This window comes from Mauremys reevesii, linkage group 8 (assembly GCF_016161935.1).
Source record: "Mauremys reevesii isolate NIE-2019 linkage group 8, ASM1616193v1, whole genome shotgun sequence".
NCBI classification, from domain to species: domain Eukaryota; kingdom Metazoa; phylum Chordata; order Testudines; family Geoemydidae; genus Mauremys; species Mauremys reevesii.
In genome coordinates this window covers 106,902,717-106,922,029 of record NC_052630.1, presented here as the reverse complement: position 1 = coordinate 106,922,029, position 19,313 = coordinate 106,902,717, and the positions used below count along the sequence as shown (strand labels likewise).

General features: G+C 52.9%; 1 protein-coding gene across 4 annotated transcripts in view; it reads left to right on the top strand.

Moving 5' to 3' along the window:
* Positions 1 to 19,313, top strand: part of DMAP1 (DNA methyltransferase 1 associated protein 1) — a 51,686-nt gene that overhangs the window by 30,846 nt on the left and 1,527 nt on the right. For all 4 annotated transcript variants that reach the window (XM_039484595.1, XM_039484596.1, XM_039484597.1 and 1 more), the window contains 3 exons: positions 20 to 91; positions 13,364 to 13,436; positions 15,354 to 15,637. In XM_039484595.1, the coding sequence (XP_039340529.1) occupies positions 20 to 91; positions 13,364 to 13,436; positions 15,354 to 15,637 (429 nt within the window). The remainder of the gene's footprint in view (positions 1 to 19; positions 92 to 13,363; positions 13,437 to 15,353; positions 15,638 to 19,313) is intronic.

Here is a 19,313-nt window from a genome sequence, read left to right as displayed (position 1 = left end):
CTGTCTCAATCTCTTTCAGGCTGTTCCGGAGACTGCTGGCATCAAGTTTCCTGACTTCAAATCTGCAGGTGTCACACTGCGGAGCCAGAGGGTAGGCTGCTGCCCTGGCCCTTTGGGGCCGCTGTTCATATCTTTCTCCTTGTCTCCTTTTACAGCTGTGGAAAATCAAGATCCTGCCTCTAAAGTAAGCAGAGTCTGGTCTCCAGCAGCAGTGTGGGCTGTAGCCAGGCCCGCTGGCTGTGCTGGAGCGCTAGGCCTGCTCTGCTTTGCATTATAAAGTCAAATGCCCTCTTGTATGCGAACACCTGTGACTGGGAGTCATCACCTGAGCAGTCAGACCCACCCAGCAAAGCCAAGGGGAGCTTGCAGCCGGATGTAATGAGCCTCCTAGAGTGTAGATGTTAATGGATTGTTGTAAGGTGGCTTTAAGGGCAGATTCTCCCATTGTGACTTGCACACATTGGTCCGTCACAGGTACATTTTTTTAATTTCACTAAATATTGGTTTGAAAAGCCCCAGGTGCCTGTTTTCACCGCAGGGTGAACAAGTAATAAACCCTCACGTTGTTTTGTGTGCAAGAGACGACATCTGTCTCCTAGCAAGAGGCGGGGGAGTATTGATCCAGGTAACCCACCTGTGTGACTGACTGTTCTCAGGGACCTCGATATCAGCCTTACAAAATCCCATTTGCTGGGAAAAGAGCATCTTTTTGCATAGGCAAGTAAAAAGCACCCTTAGTTACTTTATTGTTGTCATGGTGATGGTGGGCAAGCAGATATTTTGTCTGGTCTGTTTCAGGGGATGCTCCGTTGATGTGAGGAGATGTTCAGCCCCTGCACAAAATGCAGTGGGAAGCAGAGAGCAGTCTCTGGGGAATCCTGCCGGCTGGGCCCATGGGCTGCGTGTGTGTTAGCTGTGGCCTTGCTCAGGCAGGCTGCTGAGGAGTGCAGGCTGTGGCAATCCCATTTCTTGAGGAGCTGCCACTGCCCTCAGCTTTGCAATGCGGTCGGGTGGGCACAGGCTCTGGTACGTGGGCTCTGGGGCGGCGATACACGTGTGAAGATTCATGGAGTCACGGCAGATGCGTTCTCCGGCACTAAGATAAATAGAGCCATTTACGGAGATTGAGCTGGATTTTGAAAACTAATAAGGGGTGGCTGGATTTTTTTTTTTTTTTTAACTGGAAGCAAAGCTGAGCAACAAGATGTCGGTGACAGAACCATCTGGCAGAGCCAGCAGCTTCCTTCTGGCCAAATAGCTGGATGGGAGTGCTGTGGGCTCTGGGTGGGCAGCGCAGTCTAGGGGAATGGGCGGAACGTGGGAGTTGGGAATTTCTGAGTCCTGAGTCCAGCTCTGAAACGGGCTCCTTTTGCTGCCTTCGCCCACCCACTTGAACCTCTTTGGTTGAGTTTTCCCATGTGTAAAATGGGCCTAAGAGACTCCCAACCCCCTCCCCCCTTGGGAGGGCTGAGGAGTCACGAGCTGAAGTGCGTGTGGTGCTTTTGAACCTGTGCGGCGCTGTAGCAGTGCCAAGCAGCATGAACATAGAACTGCACATTCTGCTGATCTGCTCGGTGCACCACTCTCAGCCAGGCCCCGGGCACACCCCACAGCACGAAAATGACAAAGGGAAGCAACCGCTCTGGTGTGAGGGGTGGCGTCTCCAGTATTTACTGTCACGGCTGGGTGTGAGGGATTTGCCCCTGGGCCTCTTGCTTGGTCAGCCTGTCTGCTCCTACAGGGTTCTGTGAGAAGAGCTGTTTCACACCCGGGCATTGTGGTTTGCAGTCAGATGTCTCTTTTATGTTATGTTTTATTAGGCACCAGTTGCTACTCCACAGTTGAGGCTAAGTTGAATTTTTCACTCAGTGCAGGGATTCAACTTCTTTGTTTTGTATGAAAAATGCCCCTGATCCTCCTCAAAATGACAGCTCTTCCTCTTTGGCTATAGAATGGAATGCTTCGAATTCATCTGTTAATTGAAACTAATTGTTTAGTTACTTAAAATTATTGTTAACCTGGCCCTTGAAGAACATTAGTCTCCAGTGTTGGATTTGATTTGTCTTTAGTGGTCGTAATAATAGAATGACACAGACTTTTCAAACTTCCCATCTAGTTGAAGCTCGCGGAAATCTTGTGCATCGCTTGCACATAAAGACATTTGTTTTAGGATCAGTGGTCACTTATTGCCATTATTCTTCATAGCTGATCGTTTCTCCTTCTGCAGAGGCTGAGGAATAGTCGTCAGGAAATCCCACAAGCTGCCTTCATTCACAATGGCTGCAAGCCCCTAATGGCCTCCTGTCACCTGCTCCTCACAGAGTTCCTTGCTGCTTCCTGGCGTCTCCGTGAAGGCAGCGTGGAGTCAGTGGCCGTGTTAAAGAGGGTGTCCTAACTGAGGGCAGCCTGTAGCATCAGTCCCATTGAGAACAGCTGGAGATGGTGGGCATTTTGAAAGAGGGTGATTTGTTGTGAGTTCCTCGGAGGGGGATTTTAGGCTGCAGAGGAAACGAGGCCTGGGTGGGTGCGTGTGCAGGGAGAAGTGGGGAGACGGGAGGGAAGGAAACGGGGGGTGAGGGGTGCGATTCTATGAGAGAAAAGAGAAGAAAAATAGAATGTGCCTTTAAAAATCCTTGGACTCTTTTCCGGCCCCAAAGCACTAACAAGCCTTAACCCTGACCATATGGTTATTACGTGGTGTCGCTGCAGGGCAGAGTTAAGGTGGTTTGGGTGTCGTAACTTAGTGGGTTTGGATTGCTTTCAAGCGTAACCTCTAACTCTGAATGTCCTGGGTTTGTTGTGCTTGGTTTGGGGATAATTACAACATTTCTGTAATGGGTTTTACTCTAAACGGTTTATCTGCTCTCTCAGCCTTAACTCCCCCAGAACAGTTTTGTCTGGGAGCGGTGAGTTGTTATTTCATGCGGCAGCGGCCCCCGCGGTAACAGAGCACTTGGCCACGGGAGAGGAGGAAGGGTGGGAGCATGCAGCCCTTTCCCATGTGCTGGGGGACTGAGTTGGTGCTATTCTTCTCTTGTTGAGTGTGTGTGTGCGGGGGCCAGATGGCTGGAAGAGAAAGAATTAAGTGTTGTCTCCTTTGGGGACAGAGCCGAACCCTGGGCAGAAAAGGAGTTCTCTGAGTGCTCAGAGCCGCAGAATGCACCGAGGGACACTCGAGCTCGCTCGTTTAGTTCACAGCCGGGCACTTCCGCCAAGCGAGGCTTCCAGCCAGCAAGCTGACTTGCTACCCGCTAACTAGAATCTTGTAGACAAATTGCCGGTCAGGCCAATTAAAAAAGAAATAGAGGAAGGAAAACTTTGAACACAGCTTTAGTTCCCATTGATTCAAATATTCACCCTCGCTGGCTTTTAAATATTTACTAGCCAGCTGAGCATTTTTTTAGCACTGATTAATGAGTTACAATTTACTGTGGTTGGTTTTTTTCTTTGGGGCAGGGTTTGCCACAGCTCCAAGATGAATGAGGCTTCCCATGAAAGATCGGGGCGGGGGGCAGGGGGTTGTGTGCGTGTCTTTTAAAATGTTTATTCTTCATATTTGATCTGACCCACAATTAAATGGCCAAGCATGCTGCCTGTTTACTCTCCGTCAGAGGGTCCTGACTCTGCTCCTTGCCCGACATTAATGCAAACCCAGACCTCATCAGCTGCTAACATGTGAAACATCTGTCTCCCCTCCCTTGATCAATATCATCCCTTCAGAGCCTGGGCTTGCAAAGCAGTGACATAAAATATCAGTTATATTTATTTGGATTTGATAAATTTAATTACTTGAAGCAATTAATAATTTATTTGTTTAGTATTGATTGCACTCCAAGGCATCTTGGTAAGATAAGCTGATGGTAATCAGCACATCCGTATCAGGCAGGAAAGCATATGTTTCCAAGCCTGAAACTTCCTATGGATTAGATAGCTGAAATGTCCCTGTCGCTTCTCCTGGCAGCTCTCCTGTAGGGAGATCTCTGGGTGCAGATCCTGGCTGCACACCGCAGTAGACTTGGATACGAGACGTTACTCTTCAGAGGGGAAAAATGCAGGCTGGGCCTGGTGCTGTGATGGGTTGTTGGCTTGAATTTGTGGTTTTCACATTATCTGTGAGTGCTGAGGCCTGAGCAAGTTATGTAGGTTGATCCACATTCATACCTGTAGAATGTGCCCGTGGGTGTCGTGTGTCACTCCTCAGGGCATACTGCACCCAAAAAATCAACAATTCTGCGCATAATATTTTAAAATTCTGCAAGTTTTATTTGTCAATAAATAAACGCAGGGGCTCCAGCATGGCAGTGGGGAGCACTGGCCGCTGGCTGTACAAAGGTGAGAATCACCCTGCAGCCTCCCCACACCCTACCCCTGGGACACAGACTCAGTGGTGAGGCTGCCCCAGACCCTGACACAGCACGCGTGTGGGGCAGGTAGGTTCAATCAGGCAGGATCCAAGTGCAGAGGGGCTCAGTGTGTGGGGGATCCAGGTGTGGGGAGAGAGGATTTTGCGTGTGACAATCTGAGTGCAGGCAGCTCAGTGGGAGGTCGAGGTGTGGAGGGGATCTGGATGCACAGAGGTTTGTTGGGGGGGTGTTCCAGGTGCAGGGGCGATGGGACTCTGCAGGGGCTTCCAGGTGAAAGTGGTTGGGGCTCAGCACAGGGGTCTGGGTGTGGGGGGCTCAGCAGGGTGCAGGGGGATGGAGCTCGTCAGGGTGGGGGTTTGAGTGCAGGGAGCTCAGTGGGGGTGGTCTGGATGCAGGTGCAGAGGCAGGGGGTCTGGGTGCAGTGGGGGCTCCAGATGCAGAGGTTGAGGTTCAGTGGGGTTCAGGAATGGAGGGCCAGGGGGGTTCTGGCTGTATGGGGTGAGGCTTGGTGGGGGTGTCTGTGTATGGGAGGTCCAGATGCATGGGGGTTGGGTGGATGGGGGAGCAGCTCCCAGCACAGTCACCCCTCCCCCCGCAGTTGAGGAGTGATGACAGCAGGAAGCTGGGGAGGATGCTGAGCTTCCTGCAGCTGGGGGAGGTTTCTGGGGGTGGGCCTGACACAGCCCCAGCCACATCTTGCAGGGGAAGAGGAAGTCCTGTCCTCCCCTGCCTCCAGCCCAGCCGGGACTAGCAGCTGATCCTGGCTCAGGGTAGGAGCCCCTGGCTGGGGTGTCCCCAGCCCTGCAGTGATTTATCTCTCTGTCAGCTGCTCTGGGTTCCTGAAACGATGTACCTGCACAGCTAGGGAGTGGTTTGTAACTGCACTTGCAGGTTCCCTTTGCTTCCGTGTCAGAGAGTCATTTTCCTGCGGGGAAGCAAAGAAATCTGTGGGGGACGTGAATTCTGTCCATGCAGCGATGCAGATTTCCCCCAGGAGTAACATTTATCTATAGCATGACTAGTAAGGGAAGTGTGGGAGTGCGCAGGCATTCTTAATACCTGTATGTCTAGAAAACGTACCCGAATGTAACAATAAGGAGTGGAAAGTTTGGGAGGTTTTTGGTTTTTGTGAAGAGGTGATAAGGGATGGGCTCGAGAAGGTAGAGCAAGTGCTTCTGTTCATCTTTGCTCCAAATACAAGAGGGGGGGGGGAGGGGGCAGCCAATGAGATTGAAAGGCAGCCAGTTTCAAAGTGCTAAAAGGAACTACGAAAAGGGTTGAATGTTAGGTGGATAATGAGATCACACAGTTACAATAGCAAGGATTAAACCAACATGGAATTGATGTACACATTCCTGCTTCAGGGTCAGGCAATCTAGAACTGGCAAGGTCTGGCCCCGACATGGTTAGGGAGAATAACACCCTACTGCAACATTTGTTGTGCCTGCCTCTGAAGCATCAGGTACCAACTCGTGTCAGAGACAGGACACTGGCCTGATCCAGGCTGGCAGTTCCTGTGTTGAAGTCAAGAATTGCCAAGTTAAGGCTGAGTGTGCAGCCGTAACCCTGTTGTGCACATTCATTGTGATAGTCTTTCGCGTCATGATCGCGTTATTTCTCAGATAACGATTGCTTTGTTTCAACCTTAGGTACAAGTCTGTAGCATCTTGTACTATATATTTTTATTCTTACAGTAAGAATACATGGTATACATCTCTTCTCTATTTTGGGGTACATGATGAGTTATTTATAAAGTATTCGTTATGTTAATAATGTAGTCACCAGAAGTATTGTACGTTGAAACAAAACATTTCCTTTGGAGATAGTTACACTAGTGCCGTTTTCTAACTGATTGTAGTTACTCAGCCCGTGGATCAGGGCAATGCAGTGTCATCCATCTCAAGGGATATTTTTTTATATTTTGTTTTTTTCTATATCTGTTATTTGGAAGCTTAGCTAACTTCCTCTTTCCTTGGTTCCAAGTCTCTCTCTCACCCTTGAGAAAGATTTTACAGTCTCCTAAAGGAAATCTCGCTAGTAAAACCCCTTCCTTCATTTCCTAGAAGAATTTGTTGTGTACAGAATTTATACTTTTTCACTGCAGATTTGAAAGTTAGCAATAGATTTACCTTCAAGCCAAGTAAAGTGTAAAATAATCCTTTCCGTAAATCAGCATTCCCAAGTTTGTTTCTAAGAACGTTAGTATATTCAATAGTATGTACCCCAGGTGGTATTGTATTGAGCATCACCGATACTGATGCGTAGCTACTGAGAGTTCATACTGTAATTTAATTGTAAACCATCCGATGTGCCAACAGAGTACAAATGACATGCAAGTATGTTTTGCTGTTGTCTCCTCATTTAAATGACCTTCCTGAACTCTGTTATTCTGGCTCACACACATCACTGTGCAGAACGACAGGATTCTGCACGGTGGATCTGAGGCTGTATGGGGATAAAGAGTGTTGTTTTATTTGAGAACTAGAATGTGATTGTGTAATTAAACCCTTATAATGTATGCACACAAGGAGCCCGAGGTCAGATTGTACATTCAGTCTTCATTTCCTCCCTTCTTGAGTTTAAATGCTCACTCCCATAATCGTACATTTTTGTATTTTAATTTCCCTGTTGTTTAAAATTCCAGATCTGCTAGGCTCCTCCTGTGATTCTTTCAAGCTGTAGGAGAGAGGGAGCTATCTGCTCCTGCACCCCAGGGGAGAGGCTGCCCTTATGCCTCCTCCTACGCCACCCAGGACAAAAGAGCATTACTCATGCGCAGCTTCGGGTTCCCTCCTCCTGCAAACCTCCAGGCTCTGCAGGAGTAGAAAGACGTCAGCACAGAACTCATTCTCACACGGCAAGCTGGCTACGGAGAAAGTTTTCTGCATTGAAAACCTTCTTTGTGGAGGCTAGCTGCAGTGCTAATGAGGGCTTGGTCTGTCAGCATTACGAGCGTGTATGCACACAACTGAATCTTTAAATGCTTGTACCTTACTTTGCAAAATGGTGGAAGGGCACAGTCCTCAGGGCTAGCAATGCTGAGGGTTTATAATTGCAAAACTCAGCATGAGGAAAAGTGTGTCTTAAAATTGAATTAAAACAGGGAACAACTTGTGTGAAATGACTTAATAAATACTACTCAAACTTTATAAAACAAAACAAAACCATTTTAGTGAGAGACCAAGCATGGAAATTTCAGCCCCAGAAGTCAAGTTTTTGAGAATGTTCTGAGCTTCTGAAAATGGCAGGTTCATAACGAAAGTCCTAAGTTTATAGTAGGCCACGGCAGAGCATCCAATATGATATAATCATCCTGCAGCAGGACCTCTTTGAGTCCTTCCTTGTTAATCCGTAAAGCTGTTAATTCTGTGTGCAGACCCCCAGCAGCCGGCAGTCTGTAACCACTTCCCAGCAACGAAGTAATCCCTGGGCACTCTGTGGTGAGGTCTCATGTTACTAAGAGTTCATTACTTTTCCAAGCGATACTCCAGGAAGTTTACTGGTCTGCTCTGACATATTATCATAAATCAGGAAAACTAAATGATGCACAAAAACCAAATGAACCGAGTCTGTTTTGCCAGGCCGTATCCTTGCCTCTTTGTTACCACGTTTCGTTTGTTTCATCACTAATTGGCAGAATTCATTAATCGGCAGTAGGTCTTGCAGTAATCAGTGAGTTTCTATGTAGGTGTGGCTCAGACCTAAATGGAGGTGCAGATAACTCTGTTGCCCTCAGGTGCTCAACTTTGAGGTCTGGACAGGCCTCTCCCCCACCAACTCCAGGGACTGCTCCAGGAAGGAACTGGGCTACGAAAGTGAGCTTGCGTCTCTCTGTTCGTTGCATAACCCACTTGCTGGCCAGCATGCTCTCCTGCAGTGGGGAGCCGGCAGGCAGGCACCGGGGTGCTTCCCGCAGATCAGGGCCAGGTGCATCGGGGCCCAGGCCAAGCGGCCTTGTTTCTGTCGTGGGAGCTGTGGGTACCGTAGCTGCGCGGCTTTGCGGGACACGTTAATGTGTTGCCCTTTATTTATTTTTCTCTTGATACACCCAGTCCATGCGCTTAGCACAGGTTGTTTTATAGCAAGGCCAAAGAATTGCCGTCCGTAAATCAAAAGCGATGGTGGTGTGATTATAAGCACGGGCTGTCTTGCAAAAAGAAGTGTTAGGAGACGCTGTCGGAGGAGGAAAGCATCCCAAATATATTAACCCCCCAAATCCCAGCTAGTCCGTTTTGTGACTAGAGCCCGGCTGTTGTCGTAGGAGGACTTTACAAATAGTAAATAAGAAGAGCAGCTTCCTCTGGAGAGGGAACGCGAAGGGCGACTGCCCCTCCCCTGGGAAGCTGGCGTTGCTCTCTGGGAATTCTCTCTTTAAACTCGAGCAGGGACGTACGTCTCGTCAGTATTCTGCAGCGGCGGTTCCCAAGCCTTGCTCAGCCCGGGCCACCAGGAGTCGAGGGCCAGGCCTGCTGATCGCTCTCAGCACCCTCATCTAAAATAGAGGGGTGATCTTCAGACACCGCATATCCCAGCATGCAGTGCTCTGCCTTGAGCCCAGCAGCCCAGGATGCAGCACTACAAGCTGGGACCAGTGGGGTCTGCAGATTCATGTTCAAGATGCAGAAATCCAAGACCTGGAGCGGGGTTTGAACCTGTCGCCGCTGGCTCAGCCGTGAGCCAGACTCACGCCTGTCCTTTAGTCCTCAGCCTCGGCGTGGTCAGTGTCTCCTGGTCAGTGTCGCTCGGTGGGAGTGCTGCCGTCTGTCTTGGGCCTTCCAGGCTGTTTTGGGTGGTGCAGCTCTTACAAAGCAGTGGCTGCTTACAACCCACAGCTGTTTAAGCCCAAACCTGGGCTGGCTCATGCTTCTTCCCGCTCGCCTTCATGCTGGGCACCAATGCCTTCCCCGCTACGAGACAGCCTAGCTAACGGAGCCTACCTAACAGATTATCAGCGGCCTGTGAGTAATAGACTCCTCATTTAGTTTTAATACATTTTGCATAGAGAGCAATCAACCTTCATCAGTCTTAAAGATGAATTGGCTTAGCCAGCTAAATTTTAAAGATATTAGTCCGACAGCAGCCACATAAATCATAACATTTTCTTAATGATGGTAAAATTAAAATATACTCTTGCTTTGAGAAGCCGATGAAGCCTTCCTGTTCACAGACCAGATCCTCCCCCAGAATTAAAGGGAAGCTTAATTGATGTGTTTTTAGCCTAAACAAACCCAAACAGCCCAGCTCGTCCTGTGCTGCCGTTCAGCGCCTCTTTCAGTGAGGTCTGGGTCCATTGGTGCACCCATCCCTGCCCCCACCCTCTAGCCCCCCAATAGCTTTGAGTGAAGAGTTTGACAGTGAGAAGATACTGAGTGCTCCCAGGCACCGTCTGGCCAGGAGCGTGTGTAGTTACAGTCGAAGGCATTGCCTGAACAGTCAGCAGAGCTGACTCCTTATGGTGTGTCCCTAGCAACCGGCCAGGCCAGGACCGCACTATGTGGTGACATGCTGTCCTGTGGCACTGCCCGGGGCAGGAATACAGCAAGCTGGCACGAGTGTGGCAGGCTTGCAAAGGACTTCTGTCTTGGCTAGAGAGATGATGGCCCCGTGCAGGCCTTAGAGGTGAGGCTGAGGCCTGGTGGCCAGGGCTCCAGTGAGGTGGAAAATATGTAGCTACCGAACTCTGCCGAGAGAGAAAACAGGGAAAGAATTGCAATTCCTTGGCGATGGGATAGCAACGACCTGTTAGATCATCCAGCCCATCTCCCGGGGCCGGGGAGGGGGGTTTGCCAGTTGTCCCACCTCGTTTTAAAGCTCCCAAGTGATGGGATAAACCCTACTTCCTCTGTTCTACAGCCTCGTCTGTCCTGCTGTCAGGGACATCTTCCTTCTGTGCAGTCTGCCGGCTCTCCCAGTCCCTCCTTGTTGGGCCCGTGTGAAGCACACTGAATAAAAAACACGTCTCTATTCACTTTCTCCACACCAGTCATGATTTTATAGACCTCGATCGTATCCCTCTTAGTCCTCTCTTTTCTAAGCCAAACAGCCGTAATCCTTTTAGTCTCTCCTCGGATGGAAGCTGTTCCATGCCCTGGATCATCTTTGTTGCCCTTCTCTGGACCTTTTCCAGTTCCACTGTTTCCTTTTTGAGGTGCAGCAACCAGAACTGGACACACTATTCCAGGTGTGGGCACACCAGAGATTTATCTAGTGGCGCTGGGATATTTTCTGTCTTATGTTCTATCCCTTTTCCTGATAGTTCCTAACATTTTGTTCACCTTTTTGACCACCGCTGCCCACTGAGCTGGAGTTTGCGTAGAACTATCGATGGTGACTCCCGTATTTTCTTTCTTGGGTGGGAACAGCTAATTTAGAACTGATCGTATATGTATATTTGGGATTTTTTTTTCCCAGTACGCATTCTGCACTTACCGATGTGTAATTTCAGTTGCCATTTTGTTGCCCAGTCACCCAGTTTTGTGAGATCCCTTTGTAACCCTCACAGTCTGCTCTGGACTTAATTATCTTGAATAGTTTTGTATCATCTGCAAATTTTGCTACTTGCCTGTTCACCCCTTTTTTCAGATCATTGATCAATATGTTGAACAGCACTGGTCCTAGTACAGACCCCTGGGGGACCCTGCTATTTACCTCTCCATTCTGAAAACTGACCATTTATTCCTGCCCTTTGTTTCCTGTCTTTCACCCAGTTACTGATCCATGAGAGAAACTTCCCTCTTATCCCATGGCTACTTAGTTTTCTTAAGAGCCTTTGGTGAGGAACCTTATCAAAGGCTTTCTGAAAACCCAAGTACATTATATCCACAGGATCCCCCTTATCCACGTCCTTGTTGACTTCCTGAAAGAGACCAAAAGATTGGTGAGGCCTGACTTCCCTTTACAGAAGCCATGTAGACTCCTCCCCAGTAAATCATGTTCATCCACGTGTCTGATCATTCTGTTCTTTACTATAGCTTCTACCAGCCTGCCTGGTGCTGAAGTTAAGGTTACTGCCCTGTAATTGCCAGAGTCGCCTCTGGAGGCCGTTTTAAAAATCGGCGTTACATTAGCTACACTCCAGTCATCTGGTACAGTCCAGTTTAAGTCATTGGTTACGTATCCGAGTTGGTGGTTCTGCAATTTCATATTTGGGTGATACCATCTGGTCCTGGTGACTTTAGATTTGTCACCCAATGAGGACAGCTCTGATGTGGGAATCTCCCCCACATTGTCTGCAGTGAAGACCGTTCAGAGAATTCATGGACCTTCTTCAGTGGCCGTGTCTTCCTCGAGGGCTCCTTTAGCACCTTTGTTGGCTAGTGGCCTCGCTGCCTCTTGGGCAGGTTTCCTGCTTCTCGTGTACTTCATTTTTTTTTTACTGTTAGATTCTGTGTCTTTAGCAAGTTGCTTCTCAGATTCTTTCTTGGCCTGGCCGATTCTATTTTACTTGCCAGAGCTTGTGTTCCTTCCTATTAGCTTAACTAGGGCTGGATTTCCAAATGTTACCAGCTGCCTTTCTGCCTCTAATGGCCCCTGTGACTCTGCTGTTCAGCCGTGGTGACGTTCTTTTGGCACTCGAGTGTCTCTTTTGATTTGGGGTGTAATAGAGTCTGAGCCTCTCTCTGGTGGTTTTACAGAGTCTCCATGCTGCTTGCAGGCTTTTTACCCCGGTGACGCCTCTCTTTAATTTCCCTCTAACTAGCGTCCCCGCCCTGGCGCCATTCCCCTTTTTAAAGTTAACATGTAACTTTGCATCCTGTCCGTTGGTCCGGACTTGCCTCTGAGGACGGTTTCAGCCAGTTGCCCGTGGCCCTGTGACGAGACGCATCATCGTTTTGTCTGCGAGCCCCACGCTCCTGACTGATGTGGGCCCTTAAGACAGGGAAGGATTCCCTGGGGCACGGGTGACTCTCGCTAGGTGCCGCACCCAGTCTGTGGTGCAGCTGGGAAGCGAACCCCGGTCCAGTGTCCTACCTACCCTGCTGGTGTGTGTGGTGATAGCCCTGATTATTTCATGGTTCCTAGCACATCACTGAATCATTCCTCGCCTATTGACAACCTTGGGCAGAGCCTGGAGATGGAGCTGGTCCCTTCTGGGCACAACTCGCAGGGTCTGGGTGGGAAGTGTGCCTTGCGTTGTGGGGGCCGAGCCCACCCTGGCTGGTCTCCTCGCACTGACGAGGGATGGGCAGCACCATGGACTTCTCAGCAAAACTCCCCCGGCTGAGAGCTTGGCTGGTCCCGGGGGGTGTGGTGCTGGAATCCTGGTCTTGCCCGGCGAGTTTGGGCTGCTTGTGCTCTGATAAATGTCTGGTGTGGGCAGAGAGAGGCCAAAGGGAAAGCGGCCGAGACCCTGCTAAGTGTCTGCGTTCTCCCTCCTGCCGCCAGCTCTGGTTCCCTTTCAGAGCTCACATCTGAGGATTTCGCACTCCCCTAGGCCCTTAGCTCCAATGTAAATGTGTGTTCACACTTCCGCCAGTCAAGTCACTGTGCTCTCTGTCTCTCCCTTTGTTCGAAAGCCCGCTCGGTAACTGAATCCCACAGGTCTGGGGCTCAGCAGGGACAAGGAGAAGTGAGTCTGTTAGCGCGTGAGTCTAATCAAGGCGGCTAAAGCGAATAAAGTAGGGCAGCATTGCACATTAGCTGCTGTGTAAATGAGCCCTTTGATGGGCCCGGCGCCGCGGGAGAGGGTTTGAAGCCAAGAAGAACTTTTGTTGTTAATTCAGTGACATGTGGAAGCTGTAAAACAGCGCGTCTTGCACACACACGCGAGGGAAAATAAAAGCCCTCACGACCAGGCTTTTCAATACCTGCCCTCGGACCTACTCTGGAAACTTTCAGCCCCTGTCTCCCTCTTCTACCCCTTGATTTCCCTTTCTCTCGCTTGCTTTCTTTTCTTCCCCCTGCACTATGAAAAGCAAAGCTCTCTTGCCTTTTGAACTAGACGGCTGTGAGTGAGGGCTAACTCGGAGCTGTGTGGCTCTGTTACCTTTGTGTTCCAGATGAAACTGCCAAGCTCGGTAGGACAGAAGAAGATTAAAGCCCTGGAGCAGATGCTGATGGAACTGGGAGTAGGTGAGTAAAGGGGGCATGCTAGAGAGAAAGAGACACACAGCGCAAGCCTTTGTCGGCTAGAGGGGCTATTTTTTCCCCTGGTAATACAGCCGGTTTCTCAAGTAACAGTATGTGAAGGGCTTTTCAAATAATATTTTACGTTTTTTTTTTTAAAAGGGCAAAAGCCAGAACAAGATGCGCAGGGTTTTTTTCCCCCCTCCCAGAAGAAAACTGGTTTAAAAGGGCCTTTGTCTCTCTCTTGTTTGGGGCTTTTTTAACCATCAAGAGTGGCAGCCCAGCCCAGCCCAGCCCTGCGAAGGCCAGTCTCAGCCGTGCCAGTGACCACGGCATGTGCATTGTTCAGGGGTGCCCGGGCTCGCTCTCCAGCTTCCTTTCCTCCTAATTACTGCTCCTGGTGGCAAGTCCAAAATGCGTCTGGGGCTGTGCAGCTCCGTTTTGTAGCTGGCCTGCTGGGTGCCTCCGGCGCGCCGCCACTGAGTAAACACACATCCCTCGCTCTTGAACTCTGGTGGCTTCACAGCAGAGAGCCGCGTTCACTTAGCACATACAATGCGCAGTCATCGCTAGGGGTGGCCGGAGCGCAGCCCACAGAGTTCTGTGCTGTGCACGGCTGTGAAATCCATTCGCAGGCGCGCCCAGGGTGACGACAGAGCCCAGCACGCAATCTTCCACCCCCAGCCTCCCCCAAACAAGCAAAGTTTCCGAGGTTTTGGAAGAGGTCACTGTTAGTGTTCAGGCTTCATTGTCTGTGGCCTGCTGTTGTGCCTCAGAAACCGCCCTGGCTGTGGGCAGTGCTAAAGGCCCTTGTCACAGGGCCCCCCCCATGCCGCGCTAGCACTGCCAGGCTGGTACCAACAAAGCCCCCCTTCCTGCCCACAGAATCAAGGTGTGTCAGTTGTTTTTCCGGCTTAAAAGAGCAGGTGCTAACCCAGGGAAAGCCGGGGGGAGGGACTGTGAGGTACTCTAGGAATGAGAGGACATGAGGGACGCCGGGGTGGGGTCAGGGTCACAGGCTTCAGATAGCTTCCAAGGAGCCTCCTGAGGGAGGGCAGGGGAACGCTCCTGCCTCTGCAGCTGGCGCGACAAGGACAGTCCTTGGCTGCTGCCCAGGGGCCTGGTGCGCAGTCTCTCAGGGCAGGTAGCGAAGGCCCCATTGCGGCAGAGGAAGCCGGCTGGGCCTGTGAAGCTGGAACAGAGCATGCCTCCGGCTCTGGAACGGCAGCACCACCTGAGCTCTCGGGCAGCCTTGGGAGCCGGGGGGGCCAGCGCATGGCAGAGGTTCTGCACCTAAGGCAGGAGCGCTCCAGCGTGGCCACACGCGAGGTTAACGCGGTGCAGGGGAAGGAGCCCCGCACACAGGCAATGCTGCGTGGAGAGGGATCTGCGTGGGGATTTTCTCCCCCTCTCCTGCCCCTCAGGCACTGCTCTTCTGAAGTTGTGAGCTCTTCCTAGCAGGGGCCTGGGTATGAGGTGGTGACGTGGGAGCTCGGCTCGTCCGTAAGACACGGCTGTAACACAGGGCCATAATGGCAGCAGCAGAGTGAGCCCCAGGCCAATGGCCTCAGTCCTGCCCTGGAGGAAGAGGGGACGTCACTCCTTGGCCTCCACCGGCAAGGGGACCAGCTGGGGTTTGTATTATCAACACCCGTCCACTGGGAGCTGGCCTGAGACCAGGTCTGAGGTGGAAGCCACGGCCAGGCCCTCCTGCCTGGAGTTGGATCTGAACCAGCGTCCCGGAGGGGAAAGGCTCCCAGGCCCCGACCTGGCTAGGTTGCTTTTTAACCCCTGGGCCAGAGCCCTCCGAGCTCTCTGGCCCTGTTAACTGCTGTGAAGCCACGGGCTGGGAATGAGGCCCCTGCAGCGGGCGTGGGTGTGGGATCTGGGGTGTCCAGCTCTGAGCTCCCTTTGCTCCCCCAGATCTCAGCCCCATGCCGACGGAGGAGATCGTGCAGATGTTCAACGAGCTGCGGAGTGACCTGGTGCTGCTCTATGAGCTCAAGCAGGCCTTTGCCAACTGCGAGTACGAGCTGCAGATGCTGCGGCACCGGCACGAGGCGCTGGCCAAGGCGGGCAGCCTGGGCCCCGTCGGCATGGAGGGGGCCCGCGCAGACGGACAGGCCGGGCTCAGCGTGGAGGAGGGCAAGGGAGACGCCAAGGACCAGATCATTGATGTGGTTGGAGCACCACTGACCCCGAACTCGGTGAGTAGGCAGATGGGGGCGTCTGGAGGGGGCTCCCCTTCAGGTCTGCCCCAGGGATTGCATTCTGAGCCCTGCGGGGGGCTCGGCCCGTCTCTCCCTCCAGGGGCGAGTGCTGCTGGGAGCACAGCGCCCCCTTTAGCCTAGGCTCCAAGTCTGCTCTTGGTGTGCCCACCCCGTGCCCGGCACTGCCCTTGGCGGCGCACGTGGGCCGGCAGTGGTTCCTGCCCCCTGCATGAGGAGGGCTGGCATTGCAGGGCGTTGGCAGAGGCAGGAGTGGGGATGGTACCTACCTGGTACTGTCCCAGGGAGCTCCCCTGCAAGATGCGGCCCCATGAGGGAGGAGGATTAAAGGCAGGCGAGTGGCCATGAGCTGTGGGCGTGGACAAGTTCGGGTGAGGTCCAGCGACACCCAGGGCCGGGGGTGTGGGCAGGAGGGGGGGGTGAAGACCGGAGGGGAGGAGCCTGTGGAAAAGCTGGGACAGGAGAGCCAGGGCACTGAACGCCCTGGGAAGCCGAAAGTCAGGCGCACGCCCTGGCGGGGGCTGAGCAAATGGGGTGGCCCGTCTCCCCCAGCGCGGAGTGCCGGGACCGGTGGGTGTCCGCCCCCAGAGGACGAGGCTGGCCTGCCCTGTGCAGCCCCGAGCGCTGTCCGACGTGCCCCGGGCTCAGCCGTAGATACACTGCCCCCGGACCGGCACGGCCCTTCCCTTTTCCAAATGGCTAATGTATCCGGGGCATCGAGAACACCTTATCTGTCAACGACAGAGGTGACACATTCATCTGGACGTGAGTAATGTCCTGTTCGCTTGTGACAATCTGGAGCAGTAAAGCAGCGTTCCGCTGAGGCAGGCTCATGTTTGCAGAGGAGTCTCCTGAATTTCTTCGCTGCGTTCAATCTTTGTGGGAGCGTGAAATCTCGACCTCCCTGGGGTCCGGGAAGGGCGAGGCTGCCGCCATTCCAGGCAGATTCACAGCACACTCGCTGTCCCCGGAGACCTCACAAGAGTGCGTGTGGTTTGTGCGTCTCCAGCCACATTCTGCCTCAGTGCCGCTGCCTGGAATTGCAAACAAAGAGGCGAGGCCGGCAGCACAGAGAGGGTTAAAATGACCTGGTCTCTGGCATATTTGAAAGAAATATAATCACGTTAATTCACTGCAAGGCAAATTCGGTACCTAAAGGGCCCCCATGTTAAATACAGCTCTGACCTTTACCGGCTGATTACACAAAGACGACACAATTAGATTAGTCCAAGACGAAAGGTCAAGCGCATTCACACTGTGACCATTTTGTGCTACCTTTGGAGGGGAAAAAATCACATCCCAGCTGGAGGGGGGTTTGGCTTGTGCTGCTGCTCCCCGGCCGGCTGGCTGCAGGTGTGCTGGGTGAAGGCGGACCCAGCGCTTCACCGTGTGTGTCTCCCATGCCCACCGCTGCCAGCCCTCTCCCCGGCAGGGTGTGTGCTCGGGGGCTGCTGGGGCCTAGGCACCACCAGCCACTGGCGGAGAGGGTTTGGCTCCATGCTGGAGATGCCGGAGCATGGCCACGCAGGCGGACTCCCGCTCCTGCCAGGACTGCACCCTCCCCGCAGAGCCGGCTGAGCACCTGGGGCCAGGCCTGCTGCGTGGCTGGCGGGTATTCCAGGTACCAGCCGGCCTTCCTGTCACCTAATGTCTCTATCCCAGGAGCGTCCGAGGGCCCTGCTCCGAAAGGGGCTGTCTGAGCGCCGCAGGAGGCACGGTCCCTCCGAGCCAGCACCTCCTGGGGAGCTGGTGGTTACTGTCCCCATGCTGCAGCTTGGGGAACTGAGGCCTGGGGCAAGGAAGCGATGTGCTCAGGGTGTCGCAGTGGGTCGGTGGCAGAGCACAACCCTGACTGTTCCCAGGGCCGCCCTTCCTCCTTGGGCGCTGAGTGTTCGCACGGAGCCTGGCAGCGCCACCGAGCTCGGGGACCGGGCTGAGAGCCCAGCGCTGGCTGCGTATAGGGACCCCTGGGGCTAGTGCTGCCATCCCCCACTGTCGCACGTGACCCCGCGCTCAGCTGTGAGACGTGGGTGCTTGGTCCAGGCACTGGCTCGGCTCGCCTGTGCGCTGCAGGAATCCTGGTGGGAGTTCCACCCCGCACCCAGGTGACAGTGCTGAGATGGTCCTGCCCTGGTGTCCCATGGGCAGCTGCCTGGCCTTGGGCCCCTCTTCCCTGTCAGCCCTGCAGCTGCCCGGGGCAGCGTCTCCCAGCCACACGGGAGCTGCTGCGGGTTAGCTCAGGGAGCACGTTGCAGGAGCTCTCGGCTCTTTTGGGGTGGGCAGCAGCCCGTCCTGCATGGGTGCTTTGTGGCGAGACACTGGCCTAGCTGGTGGGAAGCCTGGTACCAGGGCAGCTCTGCCGTATCCCTCCGGACCTCCCTACCACTCCAGCCTGGCCGTCCTCCTCCGTGGTGGGGTGGTGTCCGGCTCCGGCCATGAAAGTCAAACCAGGGTCCCCCCCGTGCAGCGTGTTGCTGACCCAAGAGGGACTTTCCTGCAGGCCTGGGGGAGGTGAAAGGTGAGCCGAACTTGGAACAAATTAGTTCCAAGCAGAAGTTCAGCCAGTTACTCCAGATTAGAACCTTTGATTTGTGCGACTCAGACTCCACTCACTGATCCATAATGAGTTGACTCTCAGAATTCCTCCCTTTGTTCCCGAGCTCACAAGTCAGCCCGTTAATGGGGAAAGGAAAAGACCTTGAGTCTAAGAAGTCTCGGGTTCAGAGTCGGAATTATTTGACTTTTAAGCTTCCTTTATCTGAACTCCTGCTGACTTCTTGTTTTCTGAGCCGGTTTGAAAGCTCGAAGTTACATTGTTAAGATCAATCATTCTTTCTTTCCAGATGGAGTTCTAATATCTCCTCTTTGTATATTGATAGAGACGTTACATCTAGCCCAGGCTGGGTGTCTAGAGCCCTTTTCAAACCCTTCCTTGCCATGAAAAGCAACTCGACTTGGAGGCTCGTGGAAATGATAATGTCAAACATTTTTTTTCCCCAGCCAGTTCCCAGTGTTGCCCAAGGCGACTGGAGGAGCCGGGCCACGCACGGCAAGAGGAGGGGGATTAATAGGACTTTGTGACACATTTGAAAGATGGGGCTTTTGCCATATACAGCTGATCAGACACACATGCTCGTCTCTATCAATTCCATGCCCTGCCAGCGAAGCCGCCAAGCCCCGGCTCCTTTCTTTCCAGGCTGGGCTTTGGTTCTAAATGTGCCTTTGGGCCTCTCCATTGCCAAGGATTTGATTTGATTTTTGATAGGGCTTCTGTTCACGTTGTTGGGCGAGTTCTCGGGCCCTTGGATTTCTCCGATAATGGAGCCTTATGAGGCAGCCGGGCCGAGGCCTCTGATGAAACCCCCTGTGTTGTTTTAACGCTGAGCAGTGCAGCTCACCCTCTGCTGAGTCCCCCGCGCAGACGGAGGTTTGTGGGGGGTGTCTACTGGGGTGAGGGCAGGTGGGGCTCCCTCGTCACGTACGACTGGCAGGACGCCTCTCCTCTGCCTCCCTTCCCGGGCTGACGGCTGCTGGCTCACCAGCAGTGCCACTGGAAGGCTGGGGGTGTGTGCAGCTGCCACTGCTGCATGTGCCCGCCTGGCCCCTCTGCAGCCGGCCCAGGACACACGTTGGGGGTAAGCCCCAGAGCACAGGC